This window comes from Trypanosoma rangeli, assembly GCF_003719475.1.
Source record: "Trypanosoma rangeli strain AM80 chromosome Unknown Tra_15.4_contig_00035, whole genome shotgun sequence".
In the NCBI taxonomy this organism is placed as follows: Eukaryota; Euglenozoa; class Kinetoplastea; order Trypanosomatida; family Trypanosomatidae; genus Trypanosoma; species Trypanosoma rangeli.
This window is the reverse complement of record NW_021705777.1, coordinates 15,820-34,361: the sequence shown is the minus strand read 5'-3', so window position 1 is coordinate 34,361 and position 18,542 is coordinate 15,820. Positions and strand designations below refer to the sequence as shown.

The 18,542-nt window shown below is 46.8% G+C and overlaps 6 protein-coding genes and 1 pseudogene across 6 annotated transcripts, besides 14 other annotated features; all 7 read left to right on the top strand.

The window, feature by feature from the left end:
- Positions 1-85: 85 nt before the first annotated feature.
- Positions 86-130: a sequence feature (A-rich).
- A 108-nt stretch (positions 131-238) lies between these two features.
- TraAM80_01696 (uncharacterized protein) lies at positions 239-979 on the top strand (the record flags this gene model as incomplete). The annotated part of the gene is made up of 1 exon (XM_029378728.1): positions 239-979. One exon carries the CDS (start codon positions 239-241, stop codon positions 977-979), a length of 741 nt encoding a protein of 246 aa, XP_029241493.1.
- Positions 980-1,093: 114 nt separating this feature from the next.
- Positions 1,094-1,134: a sequence feature (A-rich).
- A 158-nt stretch (positions 1,135-1,292) lies between these two features.
- Positions 1,293-1,318: a microsatellite.
- Positions 1,319-1,433: 115 nt separating this feature from the next.
- Positions 1,434-3,713, top strand: TraAM80_01695 (putative glycogenin glucosyltransferase; the record flags this gene model as incomplete). Its single annotated transcript, XM_029378727.1, has 1 exon — positions 1,434-3,713. The coding sequence occupies one exon, from the start codon at positions 1,434-1,436 to the stop codon at positions 3,711-3,713; it is 2,280 nt and encodes a 759-aa protein (XP_029241492.1).
- Positions 3,714-3,716: 3 nt separating this feature from the next.
- Positions 3,717-3,730: a sequence feature (A-rich).
- Positions 3,731-3,766: a microsatellite.
- Positions 3,767-3,889: 123 nt separating this feature from the next.
- Positions 3,890-3,922: a microsatellite.
- Positions 3,923-4,176: 254 nt separating this feature from the next.
- TraAM80_01694 (putative ATP-dependent RNA helicase) lies at positions 4,177-6,651 on the top strand (the record flags this gene model as incomplete). Its single annotated transcript, XM_029378726.1, has 1 exon — positions 4,177-6,651. One exon carries the CDS (start codon positions 4,177-4,179, stop codon positions 6,649-6,651), a length of 2,475 nt encoding a protein of 824 aa, XP_029241491.1.
- A 713-nt stretch (positions 6,652-7,364) lies between these two features.
- Positions 7,365-7,405: a sequence feature (A-rich).
- Positions 7,406-7,493: 88 nt separating this feature from the next.
- Positions 7,494-11,096, top strand: TraAM80_01693 (uncharacterized protein; the record flags this gene model as incomplete). Its single annotated transcript, XM_029378725.1, has 1 exon — positions 7,494-11,096. The coding sequence occupies one exon, from the start codon at positions 7,494-7,496 to the stop codon at positions 11,094-11,096; it is 3,603 nt and encodes a 1,200-aa protein (XP_029241490.1).
- Positions 11,097-12,084: 988 nt separating this feature from the next.
- Positions 12,085-13,653, top strand: TraAM80_01692 (uncharacterized protein; the record flags this gene model as incomplete). The annotated part of the gene is made up of 1 exon (XM_029378724.1): positions 12,085-13,653. One exon carries the CDS (start codon positions 12,085-12,087, stop codon positions 13,651-13,653), a length of 1,569 nt encoding a protein of 522 aa, XP_029241489.1.
- Positions 13,654-13,666: 13 nt separating this feature from the next.
- Positions 13,667-13,939, top strand: TraAM80_01691 (hypothetical protein; annotated as a pseudogene).
- A 239-nt stretch (positions 13,940-14,178) lies between these two features.
- Positions 14,179-14,205: a sequence feature (A-rich).
- Positions 14,206-14,247: 42 nt separating this feature from the next.
- Positions 14,248-14,277: a microsatellite.
- Positions 14,278-14,714: 437 nt separating this feature from the next.
- Positions 14,715-14,733: a microsatellite.
- Positions 14,734-15,285: 552 nt separating this feature from the next.
- Positions 15,286-15,321: a sequence feature (A-rich).
- Positions 15,322-15,578: 257 nt separating this feature from the next.
- Positions 15,579-15,640: a microsatellite.
- Positions 15,641-15,673: 33 nt separating this feature from the next.
- TraAM80_01690 (uncharacterized protein) lies at positions 15,674-17,929 on the top strand (the record flags this gene model as incomplete). The annotated part of the gene is made up of 1 exon (XM_029378723.1): positions 15,674-17,929. The coding sequence occupies one exon, from the start codon at positions 15,674-15,676 to the stop codon at positions 17,927-17,929; it is 2,256 nt and encodes a 751-aa protein (XP_029241488.1).
- Positions 17,930-17,932: 3 nt separating this feature from the next.
- Positions 17,933-17,985: a sequence feature (A-rich).
- A 514-nt stretch (positions 17,986-18,499) lies between these two features.
- Positions 18,500-18,526: a sequence feature (A-rich).
- Positions 18,527-18,542: the final 16 nt, after the last annotated feature.

Genomic DNA, 18,542 nt, shown 5'->3' with positions numbered 1-18,542 from the left:
TGGAGGAACAGTTTTGTTGGATGATGGATGTGGCGTGCTTGCTCTGATGACGAATTGCCAACACAATATTTATCCCTGCAAACAATTTTTTTTTTGTTTCCCTCTTCTATTATTCTGTTTTTTTTTTGTTGCGTGTGTGTTGTGTTATCTCTAGTGGTTATTTCTGTGTTTGCCTTCATTTGTTTCCTCCTGCTGACTGCGTGTTGACTATTTGACTTGGTGGTAGTGCGGGGGAGTGATGCACGCCGTGGTGCATCACGGCGACCAGTTCTTGGAGGTTCCAGACGCATCCGTTACACTGAGAGATATTTGTGACTCATTTGGACTGACTGGCGACCTCGCAGGCGTCTGCATCAAGCATCGTGGGACCGGGCGTGTCGTGGCGACGCTGCCATTTGAGAGCCTCCCCGCTGTTAACGACGCACAAGGCGAAGAAGACAACGTATACGACCTCTGCATCCCCACCGACGATGGCATTGGGGGCTCAACCCCTACGACGGATGACATGACGGCTGTCTTGAGACATCTAGTGCAGCTGGGGGCTGCATCTCTTCTGTCAACCGAATCAGAATTGCATCGTTCACTTGATCCGTACGATCCTCATATGTCGCCGGGGTTGTTGATACGAACGATATATCCACCTTCGCTCTACTCGCCGTACCGACACCGCGGGGATCCACTCAGTATGCAAGGAAAATTTGCTGCTGCGTTCATTACGGGGCAGATAGCGGGACCGCCGTATACTAGTGCCGTGGAGCCGTACACTGTGGAAGAGGCGACCGAGGCGACGCTGCAGTCACGGCCTGATCTCGTCCCGCAGAGCGAGGAGGAGGTGCACGATATTCTGCAAGGGTTAGTAGCAGCGGCTACACAAGTAAAGGCTCGGATGACAATGGCAGATGCAGAGGAGAAACGGCATGCACCATTGGATGTAAAGCCGAATGTGACGCTTCTGCAAACACATGGGATGAATTCCTGAACGCGTGTTGTTGACTGCAGTTGCTGTGGTGAGGGGTAAACAAAAAAAAATAAAAGAATGATCAGTTGACGAAAGACTTTAATGGTATTGGTTGCCTTGTGACTTGTAAAGTTACTTTCTCTGTCTCTCTCTTTTACTCTTGTTTTTGCTGCTTTAACCCGTTTTGAGTCTTATCTACGAACACCTTTTTTTTTTTCTTGCCCCCCGTTATGATTACTTTACTCTTCATTAGTGAAGCGGAGCATTCCGTTTTGTCTTGTCTGTAGCGCTGAAGGCTTCTCCTTGTACTTACAAACTTTGTTTTATACATAACTATTATTATTTATTATTATTATTATTTGTTTTCTCTGTGACAGTGGTCTCAGTGCGCATTTCTCTGGCACCCTCAGATCTGGTTCTACTCGTTCCTTCTGCTTCCGTTTGTGTACGTCGGAACTTGTTAGGACGGAAGGAGATGCATCGTTCCAGACGGATTCGCCGTGGGCTGCACCGTGGCGGAGGCTGCTGGTGCTCGTGCGCTTCGTTGATGCTCGTTTTGCTCTTTTTTGTCTTCAGCACATTTTTTGTGCGGGAAGAGCGTGCCGTGAGCGGCATGAGGGGTAAACGTCCCCGGCCAGCAGCAGAATTTTCAACGACAGCATCGCGTATCTCTCTGTTTGGCTCTGGAAAACCAACACGAGATGACGTCATATCGTCAAAGGATGTTAATAACGCAACAAGATCTTTGAGAAGCACTCTTGAGAGCTTGTCGCTGCTGCATGTGCACTTCACTGGTCGTAAGAGGGCGTGGACACTCAAGGACCTTATTGAAAAGGTGGGTTACAGTAATGATAACAGCAGCGACATCACTTCAACTATTTGCCCCCCTTTATCGAATAATCTGTCAATTCCCATGGATGAAGCGTTTCAGATCGGGATGCTCCGAGAATTTGTGGGAGGTATGTATCATCCGATGTATTGCAAGGAATGGCGAAGGCGCACGCATAGCGGTTCTGAACATGAACGCGGTGAAGCGGATAACGTCCGCGAAGAGGATGTAGAGTTAGCTTGTGATACAGGCATACAAAAAAGGTTGGTTGACGCAATACAGCATCCGCCAAAGTACGCTTACGTCATTATGGTTTCAACGCACCGCTATTTAGATGGGGCAATGGTATTAGCAGAGTCCATCCGCGAATATTCCCCTCTTAGTCGTAGCCATGGTGCCGATATTGTGTTGATAATTAATGAACACATCAAGTCTGAAATGTTTCCACTACTTCAGGTTCTATTTGATCGTGTGCAAATTTTTAGTGGTCTTCAAAAATGGGCACCAAAGAGTGCTTTCAAGGCGACATTTGACAAACTGTACCTTTACATGCTGGAAGATTATAAAGAAGGAATTCTTTTTCTAGACGCCGACTCTCTCATCACAGCTAATCCAGACTATCTGCTACAAATGCATGAAAGAATCGCCACAGTTGTGAACTCTAACGACACCAGCTATTGGACTCCAGCCCGCCGTGCGGTACTCTCCTATCCCTTAACGGAACACGAGTGGCAGAGATTAATGCATGCCAAGAAAATGCCTTTACTGTTTGCTGTTGGTTACAATAAGTATTTTCAGACAAGTCTCTTGACTTTTAGGCCGTCTATGAAGATATTTCTTAAACTATATCTGGAATTTCGCTTTGGAAGTTACGGGTACAATAGTTTACAGGGGCGTGATGGCGTTCTCTTTCGTAACTGCTTTGCCACCATCGGTGAATGGAAGCGGCGTCCTCACGAGGTGTACCATTTTAATGGAAATCCCAAACCGTGGTTTAACCAGGAACGCCTGGACCACATGCTGCAGCCCATGAAAGTCTTGATGCGAACAGAACAATTGCTCTCATGGCAAGATTATATATATTATTATGAGTGGTGGACGCGGTATGAACGACTTCACATAAAATATTTTCGGCTAATTGAGATGGAAACACGCACACGTTTTGGTTCCACACAGATTGCGGAACTGAGGAAGTTGAAGACTCAATATGGTGACAGCTTAACACGTATTTCGCCCGATGTACACATCACGAAGTACGGTGGGGCGATGTTGTTGCGAAGACCAACGTCGGAGGTGCCACTTCCGCTGGGTATGCACTCTGTAGAAGAGGCTGCTCAGGCGTCTCCAAGCTCGTTCATGTGGCTTATGCGGTTTAATAGGGCTGTAGAATATCTTCACCCCACACGAGCGCACATGGCGCAGTTAAGGAGAGCTACCGTCCCTCTTGCCTCTACAAAGGAGCTGAGCTTGTTGCTGTCTGTTTTTAACACTTCATCTGTCAAGACGTGGGAGCACAAAGACATTGTGTACGCATTTGCGGCCTCTTCACAGGATGAGGCAGATAATACTAACGATGCTTCTTGGTCCAGCTGTGAAACGCAATGTGCCAGGTTACGTTTGCGGTGTAATGCCTCGCTGTTGATTGATACGCGAATTGCAGATTGTCAGTATAGTCAACCGCCACTTTTCATGGCAAATGGTATCATTCGTTGCAAGCATTGCAAGCCTTATTTTAAAAGTGGTGCTCCCTTTGTGGTCTTTCAGAAACATGAGAAAAATGGGCTATGGGTGCAAGAAGCCTCGGTATGTTTCTTTAGTGCATGGACACGCTTTGCAGCACCGCTTTGCAACGCGACAAGGCCAACACTTCATCAGTACAACTTGAAAAAAGGGGAGTTTTTGGCTCCTGTCTGTCCATGTCAGTAGCAGTGTTTTTTTTTTTTTGTAGTGAGTGAGTGTGTATGTGTGTTTGTTTTTGTCTTTTTGCAAGATGGTGTATGTAGCAGGAAACATCGCAGTATCGCTGTTCTGCTACATACACACGTACTTTGTAGTGCTTGACAAGAGCACTGAGATCAGCGAGTAATGGAGGGGAAGCTGGTGAAAGATAAAGATAAAGAGAGAGAGAGAGAGAGGATCGGATAAAGGCATTCTGGTTAAATATTTATATTTTTTGCTTTCTCCTTGGAAAAGGCCTTTTAAGTCGGCTTTCTTATTTTTGTTGTGTGTTGTTCCTTTGTTTGCAGTTTGTCTCTATTCTATTAATTATTGAATTTGCTGTCGTTGGTTTGCCTCTGCTGGTTTTGTATAGGTTGGCTGTGAATTTATTCATCTCTTCATTTGTTTTACACAACGAGGGAAAGGTGTACTTGTGTGCGTGTGGGAAGATATGTTGGCCGGGGTCGGCACCTGGGAGTCCGTCGTGGACTCGGTGGAGGGGCAGGGTCAACAGCAGAAGAAAAAGCGCGGCGGTGGCTTTCAGAGCTTCGGACTGGACAAACCGCTGCTAGACAGCGTGCTGCGTCTTGGCTACAATGTGCCAACGCCCATCCAGCGTAAGGCCATTCCACCAATGATTCAGGGGAACGACTTGGTGGCCATGGCACGCACAGGATCCGGCAAGACGGCGGCGTTTCTTATTCCCATGTTAACCCTTCTAAAGTCACACAGCAAGACTGTGGGAATTCGTGGACTTATTCTCTCTCCAACGCGCGAATTAAGTTTGCAGATTTTACGCTTTGGTATCCAGCTGAACAAGTTTATGGATCTCCGTTTTGCAGCTTTAGTCGGTGGTAACTCACTCGAGCAACAGTTCGAGTTGCTGGGGTCGAATCCTGACATTGTGGTCGCCACGCCTGGTCGCCTTCTTCACATTCTTGAAGAGGCTTCCGTGAAGTTGACGATGGTGAAGTGTTTGGTGTTAGATGAGGCTGACCGTCTGTTTGAGCTAGGGCTGCAGTCACAGATTGTTGCCATTATGCAGAGGGTACCAGACACGTGTCAGCGGGCACTTTTTTCAGCCACAATGCCAAGTGTTTTGGCGGAATTCACTAGTGCAGGACTTCACAACCCTGTAGTCATTCGCCTGGATGCGGAAATGAAGTTAAGTGATCAACTAAAACAAAGTGCCTTTCTGGTCCGTAATGATGAGAAGGTTGCCGCGCTTATTTTGCTTCTTAAGAAGGTGATTGGTGTGGCAGCTGACAAGAATAGTGACGGCAAAGTTCAACAAGCTCTTGTTTTTGTTGAGTCCAAGTTTCATGTGGATTACTTGCAGATGATTATGGAGGCATATCATATCTCTTGCAGTGCTGTGCATGGACAGATGGACCAGGAGGCGCGGCGTCTTGCAGTACAGGCGTTTTCAAAGAGGGAAACGCATGTTATGATTGTAACTGACGTTGCTGCGCGTGGGCTTGATCTTCCGTTGCTTGACAATGTCGTGAACTTCTCCTTTACACCCACACCAAAGTTATTTGTGCACCGTGTTGGTCGTGTGGCGCGCGCTGGCCGTTCCGGTGCGGCCTATTCCCTCCTCACCTTTGAAGACTTTCCATACTACGTCGACCTCATGGCATTTCTTGATCGTCCATTGCAGTGTCGGCGAACTGAAGGCGACTTGCTTTTTACCGCAGATGATGGCTGCTTCGGTCGTATGCCAGAAGAGGACCTGCAGCTGGAGCTCGACTTTCTGCGGCGCCTCACTTTGACGGATGTGGAGATAAAGAACATGGCGAAAGTCGTCGACAATGCACACAAGAAGTTTACACGCACGAAAAAGAAGGCGACGCATGACGGCATTCAAGAGGCCAGGCAGGAGAAGTATCAATTCGATAACACACCGTTACACCCCCTTTTTGTAGAGCGGCTGGAGGCGAAGCGCATCGCCGCTGATGAGGCCCGGTTTAATCTCAAGCGTTTTAAGGCGAGGGAGTCTGTCCTGGAAATGATTCACGGCGAAAAGATGTTTCAAATTCAGAAGCCTGTGACAATTCAGACCCTGTGGAAGGAGCAGCAGGGGCGCACGGAGGCAAATGAAGAAGAAGCTCTCAAAGCAGAAGAAGAAGGGAGTTCACCGATGGGTAGCAGTGCAACATTGGCTTCAAGAGATGCAAAAGGGCCGGAGAAGAAGTTATCATTGGCAGAAAAACTTCTTTTAAAAGCACAAGAACGGAAAAAACGGGGACGAGAGCAAATGGAGGATATTACTCACGAAGACGAGGGTGTTACGGTGTGTCCCACGCGGAGTATGCATCGCCTTGGAGCAGACGATGGCATTGGTGGTGGCAACTACCGCGACCAGGACTATTTTATGGAAACCACAAAACGCAGCACGATGGAGGACGCGCACTACTCTGTGAAGGATGCAACGTTTGACATGGGTGCAGAGAGTGCGCAGGATGCGCGGCAACAGCGTCAAGTGTACGCATGGAGCAAGAAGAAGAATCGTTTTGTTCAAATGAATGTCAATGACGCAAAGGCTATGTTGCGCGGTGTAAAGAATGAATCAGGAAAGGCAGTGAACTTTAAATCTAAGCTTGAGGCCTACTCACGATGGATGAAGAAGAGCAATATGCGTATTCAAGACGTTGGGGAGGAAGAGGATCTTGGACCTTTTAATCGTGCCCGAGCCGCCCAAGAGCAAGGCAATAAGGGCCACAACCAGGGTGGTGACGAGGATGATGACACAGTGGACATCAGTGACCCAAATCAAGGTAAGAAACTACGAGTTGGCCGAAAGCAACGTCGTTTGCCAAAGGACGGGCATGTTCGCACATTTGAGGAGATGGCGCTCATCAAGCGCAGGGCAGAAAAGGAGAGGGCACGTTTGTCAAAAAAAAATCAAAAGAGAAAGAACAAATAGGTCCTATAAATGCGAAACTACAGGAACCAAAACAGACATACAAAACAACACTCCAAAAGAAAAAAAAAACAGGACAACGAATGAGAATTCTTCACTTTTTTTTTTTTTGGTGTCTTTGCTTTTTCTGTTCTTCTTGTATTTCTGTGAGGTATAAACACCCTTGGAACCTCTGGAAGTACGATTAAAGCACAAGAGCGGGACACACTGGATGGTGCCTGGCGAGCCGACAGATGTGCATCAGCGGTGATATGTAATGTGTGCGTATGTGTATGCTTAAACCATGACAGTCATGGTGGAGGCAGTATGGAGTGGTTGGGTGGGTGTCAATGGATCGATTAATCGGGAACTGGAGAAGAGACAGCGAATATCAAGCATGAAACACTTGAAGTGGGAAGTAGGAAGAGGTGACCCGCAACAATAGTAATCAGGAAGATGGGAAAATAAAAGAGTGAAGTGTTATTTAGCGCATTGTTGGGTGTTGTGTACTCCATGCGTGGCCCACACTTACTTGGTTTCGTTTTTTCTCTCTTTAAATGAATTTAAGACGCAGACTATCAAAGTCAATTGATGATGATAACTGTACGGAGAGAAAGGGGTAGTTCTTTACAAGACGAATAATATATATATATATTTGTCTCTGATCCCAAATATGTTTTTTTTTCTTTTTTCTCCTCTTTTATTTTGATTTGGCTTACTTGTGTGACTCCCCCGTTTTTGTATCTTTGTTTGTTTGTCTTTGTATTCCTGTTGGTTTTCGAAGGACGGGGTGAGACGATACATCTTTGTCTGCGAGGATGCATGGAGTCACGTACCCTCAGGTAGCGGGGCAACGGCGGCGACCGATGGAAAAAGGCACTGTGCAACTTCCACCACTTGATACACCGAGGCAAACCTTCACGCAGGGGAATAAGAAAAAACGAATGTTGGAAGTGGAAAAATCATCTGCTGTGAAAGGGAGAAGCATTAGCACCGCCAGTACAACCAAGAGGAGCATCAATAGACCTGGCAAAGAAGCTGCGGTTCCTGTAGATACAGTGATGGAGATGAACAAGAAATCCATAGCGCTCATGAAAGATGGGAAGATGAAGGCAAGTTATGACATGCTACAAACGGCTCTGGCTGCTGCTGAAGCTGGCGTGCGTCGTTTTCCGACTGTTTCAAAGGAGTCCAATTCAGAAGCCCAGGAACAGCGTGAGGCGTGGCTTCTTGCATTTGCAGCCACGCTAAGCAACTTGGGATGTTTACAGCGCCGGGATAATCAATTGTACGAGGCCATTCGTTACCTCCAGGACGCACGCAATGTGGAATCGCAGGTCTTTGGAAGGCCCTCCTGTTCCACCATGGTGAATCTGTCCGCTGTACTTCTTGAATTGGGATCAACTGAGGAGGCGCTTGTTATTTCCCGTGATTGTGTCTTGGCCTCAGAGCAGAGTGATCCAATGCTTCATACTATTGCGCTACACAACTATGGTGTGACATTGAGTCAGCATGCTTCAGAAGAAATGCGGCAGTCGGCGGTACCTGTGCTTATGAAAGCGTTGCGGCAAGCCCAATTACATTTAGGCGAGGAGCACCCCACAACGATGCTTATTCGTCAGCACTGTGGCATGACACTTCAGAAACCACAAGAGCAGGGCGAGAAGTGCCAACTTGGTAGCACAGCTTTTGTCACACAGGGTCATCGAGAAGAAACCAAACAACCGTTAGCTGCAGATGAGCGGCTGCCGCCGCTTGTTCCAGCATCTAAATATCTCCAGCAAGCAAAGGAGGCTGTGGAGTCATTGAATTACGGTGATATACCATTATTTGGGGAAAGCCATGCCTCCTCTTATACGGAGAGTAAACAAGAATCAAAATCTACTCAGCGATCATCCAAACCAGAGACGGATTTAAAATATCAATCCGTTACGAGTTATGGACGGGGAAAAGAGGAATTGTCGGAGGACTTGTCTAAACGCAGATCCTCGCCGAATGAACCCGTAGTGGTTTTTTTCGAGAGTGCCGCTGAGGAAACGTTGGCAAGACAATACTCTTCTATGGTGACCGTATTAACTGCTTCCTGTTCATGCTCAGCAGAAGAGTCAGTGGAAGAAGAAAAAGAAGAGAGAGAAAAGAGGACGAAATGCGACTCGGACATTGATGATGATGACGATGGTAAGAAACGCATGAGTCTCAAGGTGGTAACACCAACTCTGAGGGAAGGTAAAAAGGAGTCTGATGTTGTTTATGATCCGCTGGAACACTCGGAAGAGAGCAGAAAAGGTAGTGGGGCCAATAGTGACGCTCATGGTGGCGCCGGCGAGGGCGCTGAACCTTCAAAGGGTGAAGAGGAAGGGAAATGTCACCAGACAGCGATGGAGCCGCCCAAACTTGATATGACTCAACGACCTGCGACGTTTACAAATACTGGGTTTTTTTTTGTCATTGGGGCTCAAGCAAAGCAACCAGAGTTGCCATTTTATCGTTTTGCGCCATTGGAGGCTTCGTTACTGGCCAAAGAGTCCAGTGGTGAGCAGAATGCGGCGGCAACGGAGGCTTCCACACCAAAACTCGAGAAGCAAAAGTTGCTTAAACCTGTTGAAGAAGAAGAAGAAGAAGAAGAGGAGGAATATGAAGAGCAAGAGATGTGTGGTTTTGAGCACAAGGAAATTCAGGGAAGGGAAAAGCACTGCTTACCGACGCCTGTAAAGGCTATTGCGAAAAAGAGAGAAGCTTTTGTGAAGCTAATTGGTGTTAACCCAGCTATACGTCGTGAGGAGAACATTCGACAAGAACGGCTGGAAGAGGAATTGCTTCGCTCTCGCCTTCGCAAGGAAGCTGAGGAGAAGGCCCAAAAGGAACACTTTGAGCGCACCTTAGCGGCGATCGTATCTCGCACAAGGGACAGAGCTGTGAGGAAGATTCAATACATGTGGTGTATGTGGTGGAATTCTGTGGGGAAACGGCGACGCGAACTGCTTATTAAACGTACAGAGGAGAAGGCGCGGAGGGAGCGTTTGCGTCAGGCTCTCCTTGAACATGAGCAGCAAGTAGAAGAGCAACGACGGCAGAAAAGGATGAGCAAAAAGAAGAGCGGGATTGAAGCTATTCCGTCTGTATTTTGTTGTGGTAAGAAGTGGTTGTTGAGGACACTATGTGTGCGGTATTTGGCACGGCGCGGTATCCCTCGTGATGATAAAAAGGAGGCCTTCTTTGTGTTGCAGTTGTCCAAAATCCAGGCCGTTTGGAGGGGACACTACGTTCGTCTGCAAATGCGAGATAAAAGCGTTGCTCGAGCCCAGAAACGAATGTGTAATGAGCAATTGGAACGTGAGGTGTACGCTGCAATGGTCATTCAGATGTGTGTTCGTCAGTGCCTTGCCCGCAAGGCACGGGAGAAGAATATAATTGAGCACTATGGTCCGCCTGCGATAAAAATCCAGCGATGGTTTCGCGCTGTTATGCCTCGCCGGCGTGGGCTTGGTGTGGATAAGGTATCAAAGTGGCGAAAGCAGTATTCTGCTAGATTGATTCAGCGTGCCTGGAGAGGGTATCTTTGTCGTCTGGCGTACTTTATGGAAAAACTGCGTTATAAGTTAGATGAGGATAAAAGACATAAGCGTGTTGCATCTTCCGTGTTACAACGTGTTGGCCGTGGATTTATATGTAGGTCTTTGATATCGAGACAGTGGCTGAAAAGAACCTGTCTTCGCACAACGGTGCATCTCCTTGAGTGGGGAGACGGTGAACTGGATAGAAAGAGGAATGTCATCCCCACTTCCCCCCCACCGACTGTGACGTATGTTCCTACGCCGGTTGAGGAGGTGAATGCCATAGCACAAATGGAGCGCGAGAAGTATCATATTGGACTTTTTGTCGATGTCGTTGCTAAGCGTCATTGCACTGAATGGAAAGAGGCCCTGCGTCTGCGTCCCTTTGAGGTGCTTCGACGTCGCGCACATGAAAATCATCTTTGTGAACTTGAACTGAACGCCTTCAGGCGGGAGCACGCGGCTGTAAAGATACAACGGGAGTTTCGTCAGTGGCTGCATATCCGTGACTCGCCCTTTCGCGACAAGACCTTGTTACTCATTGCTCGCGGTGACTATCAGGTTTTGGAATACGGCCGAAAAATTGATCGCATACGACACACGCGTGAGCAAGAGGCAGGACAGGAGATCTTTGGTGACCAAGTTGCACCCATGCGCAAAGCTAGAGCTGCAGCTCAGGCAGAATTGCGAGAAGTTCATCCATTGGTGAGGACTCATGTCCCACAAGACAAGGTGCGAAGCCTAGTGGAGCGTCGAGAGGTTGAAAATGAGTTACAACGAGATGAGCACTTGATAAAACAACAATTACATGCAGAAGCTCTTCTTCAACGACGAGAGTCCCATCTGCGTCGAGCAATAGAGGCGGGGATCATAAGTTCACAGGATGGTTTCATACAAAAAAAGTTAGTACAGTAAGTGCACACGTTAATGTCTCCGTCATGAAAAGCTTTGGGAGCTCTGCCGTGATTAGAGGTGGGGCGATGTTGTTCGCAGAAAGGGGGAGGAGACGGTTACAAGGGGAATAAAAAGCAAAACAGAATTCCATGTGATGGTACATCATCTTCAGTGGTAGGGCATTGCAACCGTTTTGCTATTGCTTTGCTCGTTTTGTTGGAGATGACAACTTGCTCTTCAACAGCGAAAGGCGTGGATGAATGCATGTGTGGTAGTTGACTCTATGAGGCGTGAAGGGCTGTATGGAAGTGCAGAAGGATTTAGGCGAAGTAAACAAAGACAAGACAAAAAGTTGGAGACATGCAAGGGGGTCTTTGGGAGGAAGCTACCCTGCGGCAATGTAAAGAATAGAATACCATGTGATGTAACTGAAGGCGTTTTCAGATGTTTTTTTTTGTGAATTTGTTTTTCCCATCCCTCCCTGTGGTTGGCAGATTTATTTATACTTTTTTTTTTTAATCTGCTCTATCATTTTATTTCGGTGGAGTGTGGGCGGGGGTGGGAGAAAGGCGTTGGTGTAGGCCAATATTGGAGGAGATGCAGACACGCGTCAGTGTGTCCTCTTCGACAGGATGACGCTAATTGCCCACAAGGCAGCGGAAAGTTTGCTTACCCTTTCTGCTTTGGGTGTTTGGCTGCCTCTTGCTTGGAGCCGTTTTTGTTGTTGTTATGTTCCTCTCTGCGATGTCAAGATTGCACGCTTGTGACACGGAGGAGGTGGCTACAGAGCCCTCACAAGGGGTCCAAATGCCAGAGGCTGGGCGAGGAAAAAGAAGGGGGAAGAAACAAATCAAACACACCGACAGTGACGAACACACGGTGAGTGACTTCAGTGTTACTTTTTTTAATTTTACTCTCTCTCTCCCTCTCTTTTGAGAGTGACGTTGCAAACACTTCTATTAACTGAAAATTTCTCTGTATTTGTTATGTTGTGTTGTTCTAGATTGAAATGATTCAAGATGCGGAGTTCTGGATGGAGGCGCGGCGCAAGCACAACGGGGGGGATGCCATATTCACCGCCATGTTCCCGCTGCTGCACGCACGGCAAGTGGCCCTTGACTCCGGTGCGGAGGTAGATGAAGATGAAATTTGCCGTGACATTTCTATCGCTTCTCCGTTTGCCCACAAACCAACTAGGAATGCGTCATTTGAAGAGGATGAAGGTGTGCACCCTGGATACTCTAACGGTCGCGGCAAAACGGTTTCTACAAGTGTAATACGGGTCATGCAACAAATTTTGATGTTTGCAGTTCCACTTTATTCACTGCGGTATAACATTCCCGCCATGTCAATGTCATTACGAACTAGCTGTGTTGTGGATAGAGCATCGAAAAACATCAAAACATTTGGGACCGGTGAGGGGGTGAAGGTGCCGAAACACCTAAAATGCCGAGGTTGTGTTGCCACAGACGACTTTTTTGCCATCTTAACGGATGAAGATGAAGTATGGGTGTCAGGTGGCATGAATGTGTTGGTGGTTGACAACGGAAAGTGCAAGTCAGGAACGCTTGGAAAGAAGGACTGTATGTTCAAGGTTGTGGAAAGTGCCCTCATGGTGGCAGGACATGGATCACGTCTTGCCTGCCTAACACGGGCATTCATTGTTCGACCGCTCTCCATTTTGTCAAGCAACGTGAAGTCGGTCATTCCATCTCGCCCTGTTCGATTTTTGGATTTGGGATATGTAGACGATTATTACATGGTTGGAACAGACTCTGTGCTCTATAAAACACTTGCGTCTAAGCGCGTTGTTGGAACTCCACGTCGTGTTATGACATTAGTTCGAACACCGGTCTCGCGTGTTGCATGTGGAAACGGATTTTGTCTAGTTATTGATCAAAACGGTCACTTGTACACGTTGGGACGGAATAAAAAAGGTCAATTAGGTAATGGGCAGCAGTACAATTCGCGTCGCAAACCGTACCTTCATAGAAATTTTTTTCATCACTTTTTTGTGATGGTTGCGGCGGGGGATGCACATTCGTTAGCCCTCACAAGTAGTGGAGTTGTTTACGCTGCAGGTAACAATGAAAGTGGTCAGCTTGGATTGGGGGAGACAATAACTGAGATGTTGCGTTTTACTCCAGTCCAATTGCCGAGCAAATGCGTAGGGATAGCAGCGGGACCAGCAGGTAGTATGTTTGCATGTGAAGATGGTCATGTGTATGCTTCTGGGCTGAATGTTCACCGGCAGCTTGGAGTGGATTCATCGCTTCACATTGTTTACACCCCCACTTCCATTCCAGAGATATCAAGCGGTGTGGAGGCGTACACCATGGACTTTGGCCCTGCTTACGTACCCAGCGTCATTACAAGGCTTGCAAGGGAGTCGCCTGGTATGCAGAATAATTCAGAGGCCACCTCAGATGCGAAGGAACTCATCCTGCCGGAACATCCATCTCTACTGCGAGCTGCTGTAATGACGGATTTACCGCGACTTGAGGCAGTTGGACGGGGCGAGGTTCCGAAAAAGAGGAAGAAGAAAGCGTCATGTATGAAGTGTTGTGTGACCGTGTAAGCTAGGATTGTGGCGTTGTTGGCCGTCTTTGTTTGCTTTCTATTGTGTTGTGTGTTTTGGATGTATCACCGTTTACTCTTACTTTTGCCGTTTTTTTTATACTTTTTTGGTGCTGTTGCTTCTTTTTTTTTTATGCCACAGCAACGAAGAAAGTTCGTTGGTCACACTGTGGTACATATCGTGTCAGCATAACCGTTACCGTCTTGGCGCACTGTACACCTCCATCCTTATTGTATTGCCGTCGCGACGTGGTGCCTCGCTCAATGTGGTGGGGTGAAGGGTGTTTGTTTTTCCCCTTTATCTTTGTACCTAAAACAAAACTCCAGTCAGCTTTCTGGCTTTATTCGCGGATGCCACTCCCAGGAGGACTTGGAAGCAAAATAAGAACAAAATGATCGTAACTTCTACTTTACCTTCTTTTCCGTCTTCGTCTCTTATTTTTTATTATTAAAAAATAAAAATAAAATGTGTGTGTTTTTTTTTCTGGAACTCATTTTAATCCGCACTCGCGCGGACTTATACGTGTTGTTGTTGTTTTTTTTTTTCTTTTTTGCTCACTCTCAGTGCAGGGGACGTGCAACGCAAAGTGGCCGGAACAAAAATAAAAATAAAAAATAGAAAAAATGTTTAGGGCGACAGGTGTCACAAGGTTACCCCCTCGTTTTCTCTTCAGGGGGCGTTGCAACACGGCCACCTACTACTCCAGCCGAGGCGGTGCCGAGGGTCATCCAGACATGGTGGCGGAATGCGTCGACGGTGGTCGCACAGACCCGGAATGGATGTGGGTGAAACTACTTTGCTTTTTTTGCGTGAGCTCGACGCTGGGTACTTCTTTGTGGCAGATTTATTTTTATGAGCAGGCGAAGGTTTTCAAGGATGAGCCGTGGTCACCGTTCAGGAACTGAGGGTTGACGTTGAGAAGGGAGGGGAAGGTTTGTGGGAAGAAAGTGCAATTACATGCACACTTTTTACTTGAACCAAACGAAAAAGAAACTGTAGGTCATGGGGACGGGAAATGAAATGGTGTTTTTATCGTTTCGTTTTGCTTCATCGGTGGTTTCGTGTGTGTGTGTGTGTGTGAAGGGAGGGGGTAGTTGATTGTATTGCTTCAACTGAGAGGTCTCTTCTGCCCCGTGAATATGTCTAAACTCTCCGCTGTTTCAACCTCTTCTTTTCTTTGCCCTTAATAAGGACACATGAGAAGGTGAAAGTAAGATTGAACAACAATGCATTGAAGGAAGCTTGCTCCTCCCCTTTTTTACCTTCAATTTCCCCCATATATTATTATTATTTTTGAATATGTATCTGTACCGGCACATGATGGCAATTAACTCTGAAATTTGTTCATATTCGGAACTGACTCAGTCGAGACATTTCATCCACTGAATGCCGCTTCCGCCTCACTGGTTCTTTCTCCCCTCACCAAGAAGTGCTGCTCACTGCTGCTTACCTACGGTGGGTATTTTGAAAATGGTAGCAAATCCAGCCCCCACTATCTTTCCCCATGACGACTTTAACAACAAGGGTGTCTCCCGTATGTTTTTTTCTCATGTGGGTTTTTGTGAATAGGACATGCTGGTGGTTTCCGTTAGTGTACATGTCTGGCTTTGCTTTCGAGGTGAAACAGTGGGCTATATTCTTTTCTTTATTTATTTTATTTTTTATTTTCTCTGACTCAGCTTTGTCCTCGTTGATTTTTCAGAAAAAAATACACGCCAAAAAAGAGGGAGAAAAAGGGAAGTTGCCAAAAACAAGTGCAAAGGGTAATTTTTGTTCTTTTTAAGATTTCTGATTTTGTTTCTTTTCTTTGGCAAGGCGTCACTATTGATACGAACAACACGCATACATTTCTGATAGATCGATACAGATCCTCTTTGTCGCTCACCGCTACCGTTGCAGCAATAAGCGCGTGCTTTGCTCTTCTCGTGTAGTGTCTTTTTGAATCGTGTGTGTGTGTGTGTGTGTGCTGTGGTGTTGGGCGTGTGTGCCATTTGAATTTGAGTGCGTGCGGTATATATCTATGGCGTCGTATTATGCGCGGCTGGACAACTTCTTTGCGTTCTACGCTCCGGAGAAACGGCCGCTTGTTGCTGCCCTACTTGAAAAGTACAGTGGTAGAGAGGAGGTGATGATGCAGAGCCTGGTGAAGAAGTTTGGTCCGGAGCCAACTGGGCCAGCAAGCAACTTCCAAGAAAAAGATCATAATTATCGTGAGCGCCTTGTTAATTTTTATACCAAATATGCACCGAAGGAGCTTGCAAAAGTTGATGCAATGCTTGCGAGATTTGCGGGGAGGGAAGATGAACTTTTTTCAGCTCTGGTGCAAAAATATGGACCTGAGCCGTCCATGTTTTGCAGTCGCGGTGACCTTAAAAGTGTGCAGTATATGTCTGACACGCAATGTGAGCAGAACAGCATCGCAAGCAGTGTTGCTGTTTCAGGCTATAATGTGCATGATACCCGATGGCGCTTGGCGCGGATTTTTATGGAGCACGCTCCTGAGCGGTTAGCGATTGTCGATCAAATGATGGAGAAGTATGCTGGTCATGAGGAGGAGATGCTTGTGCGTTGTGTAGAGCGTTATGGCCCGGAACCTCCACCACCGGATACGCAATCACCGAGAAGCCGTTTGTCACGCTTCATTGGGTACTATATGCCACATAAAGTTTCCTCCGTGGAGTCCATGCTGAAAAAGTACGATGGACGCATTGAAGCTCTCTTTGCGGCCCTAGTATACAAACTTGGTCCGGAGCCACCCTCTACTCCTTGTACCACATCAGCTGTGGTAGTTCCTGTAGGTAATGAAGCGGCAGGGCCCAGTCGTGGGGTCACAGCAATCACGGGCGGGTTTCGCGATGATGACGAAAAGGGAAGTCATGAAGTTTACCAGGATGTTGAGGAACCGGGTGAGTGGTTAAAGCATCTTTCGTTACCCTTATCCGCTTATCGTCGGTATGCTGTTAATCGTTTGGGCGAAGATCATCTCAGTGTGTTAGAGAATCGTTTTGGTGTTCCTCGTTTGCTGGATAACAGGAATAATGCCGACGATAGCGCCGTAAAGAGATGGGTCATTGCCAAGAATGTGGTGACTGGAACAGGAAATGTCAATGCTGTCAAAGAGACCGAGGAGTTTGAGGAACCGATGGTTGCTGAATGCATAAGTGCCAATTTTGCATGTTTTGTTTTGGTTTTGGAAACGGTGGAATTTCCCCTGCCTGAGGACTACATGGAGGAAAGTATATTTGCTTGTTATCCGTTTTGTACTTTGCTCGGTGATCGTGACCGTTTTGCTCTGCAGACGTGTGTAAGACTTATGGATTTAAAAACAGGATTTGAAGCAGACACTGTTTCACTCTTGCGTGAGGAGGAAAACTGCCGAGAGCGAGTTTTGCAGCAAGTAGGTAGTTGGAAGCGTCAGCATTGTGTTCAGTTGGAGGACAGGAAGTCGTATATGCAACGTCTTCTCCAGAGGGCACTTGAGCTTTTGCCGGAGTTTGAAGAGAAGGAGCGACAGGAGGTTATCACAGTGGAACAGATTGAACGTAAGGGGAAGGCGTTGTGGTTTCATGAGGGTTTGCAAATGATAACGAGCGCCAACAGGGACCTCTTAACTCCGCACAGCAGACAGAAATGGGAACATGAGAAAAACGTGGCTGGGAGAAGCAGATATGCGGATTTATCATCACCATTCGCTCCTTTTTCTTGTGGTTTTCGACATTTGATCTCACCTCATCCTCTGCTCAGACAAAAGGGTGACGATTGCATTTTGCTGTCTTCACAATCCTCGACAAGTTCTGTGGAAGAGAGTATGAGTGTGCCCTTGGGGGGGAGAAAAGAGACGAGGGATATGGCCACTGTCACAACTCCTGCAATGTATGCTCGCAAACCCAGCTTGCAACGGGCAACGAACGCCGACAGCGTTTTTGGTCTTTTGGAAGTCTCTCCTCAACCAAAAAAGCCTAGTGAGGTGGTGGACCCCATTCAGCGTGTGCTTCGATTTAACGAGCCACTAACGGGAAGCAGACGGACGATGCACACTGAAAATAGGCTAGGCATCACAGGACGTGACAAGTGGGGTCCAGCTAGAGAAGGAAGACTTTCTGAAGTTGCTCCTCCGCCGTGCCAGGATGCACGCGAGGCCATTTTGTTAAGTGAAACGCCAGAAAGTTTTGTGGATCATGTCTCAACCGATCAAAGTGACAGGGCGTCTAGTCCCGCATATCGCTATGTGCCTTTTTTTTTTGAAAAGGAGGATATCTTTCGTTCTGGTCCCTAGAACATTCTATTTTATTTTGTGTCTCATTCTTTTATTTATTTATTTTAGCTTTACTTCAATTAACGACTGTATATTAGGTTGTCGTTGTGGTTGTTGTTTTGTTTGTTTGTTTCTCTCTCTTCTTCGTTGTGTGCATCCGTGTGTGATTGTGTCATGATGCCAGTTCTTGTAGATTATGTGCACCGTCTCCTTTTACTCTTTATTTTGTGTGTTGTGATGTCTATTTTAAATATGTTTTGTGATTTTGTTCTATATTTTGGGTTGTTTTCCTTTTAGTGCCTTCGTGTCTATTTTTTTCCAGGTTGTGTGGGACTATCGTGTATTATTATTGCCCACGTTTTGTTTTGTTTTCCGTTTTTTTTTTTCCTTTCACTCTTCCTTCAGCAGCGCAGGGGCGGGCACCGCTGCTCTTTCCAGATGAATGCGGTGCACGCTGCACACGTAAAGCAAAATAAAAAATACGACTGTAAATAAGTGTATACGTAATGTATACACACGTGTATATCTGTTTTACCACCTACTCTGCACGGATGTAAATGTAATCTCTGCTTGTCGAGCCGCATAACGGAGTTTGTTTGTTTGTTTTTTTGTTTTTTTGCTACCATCACCCATG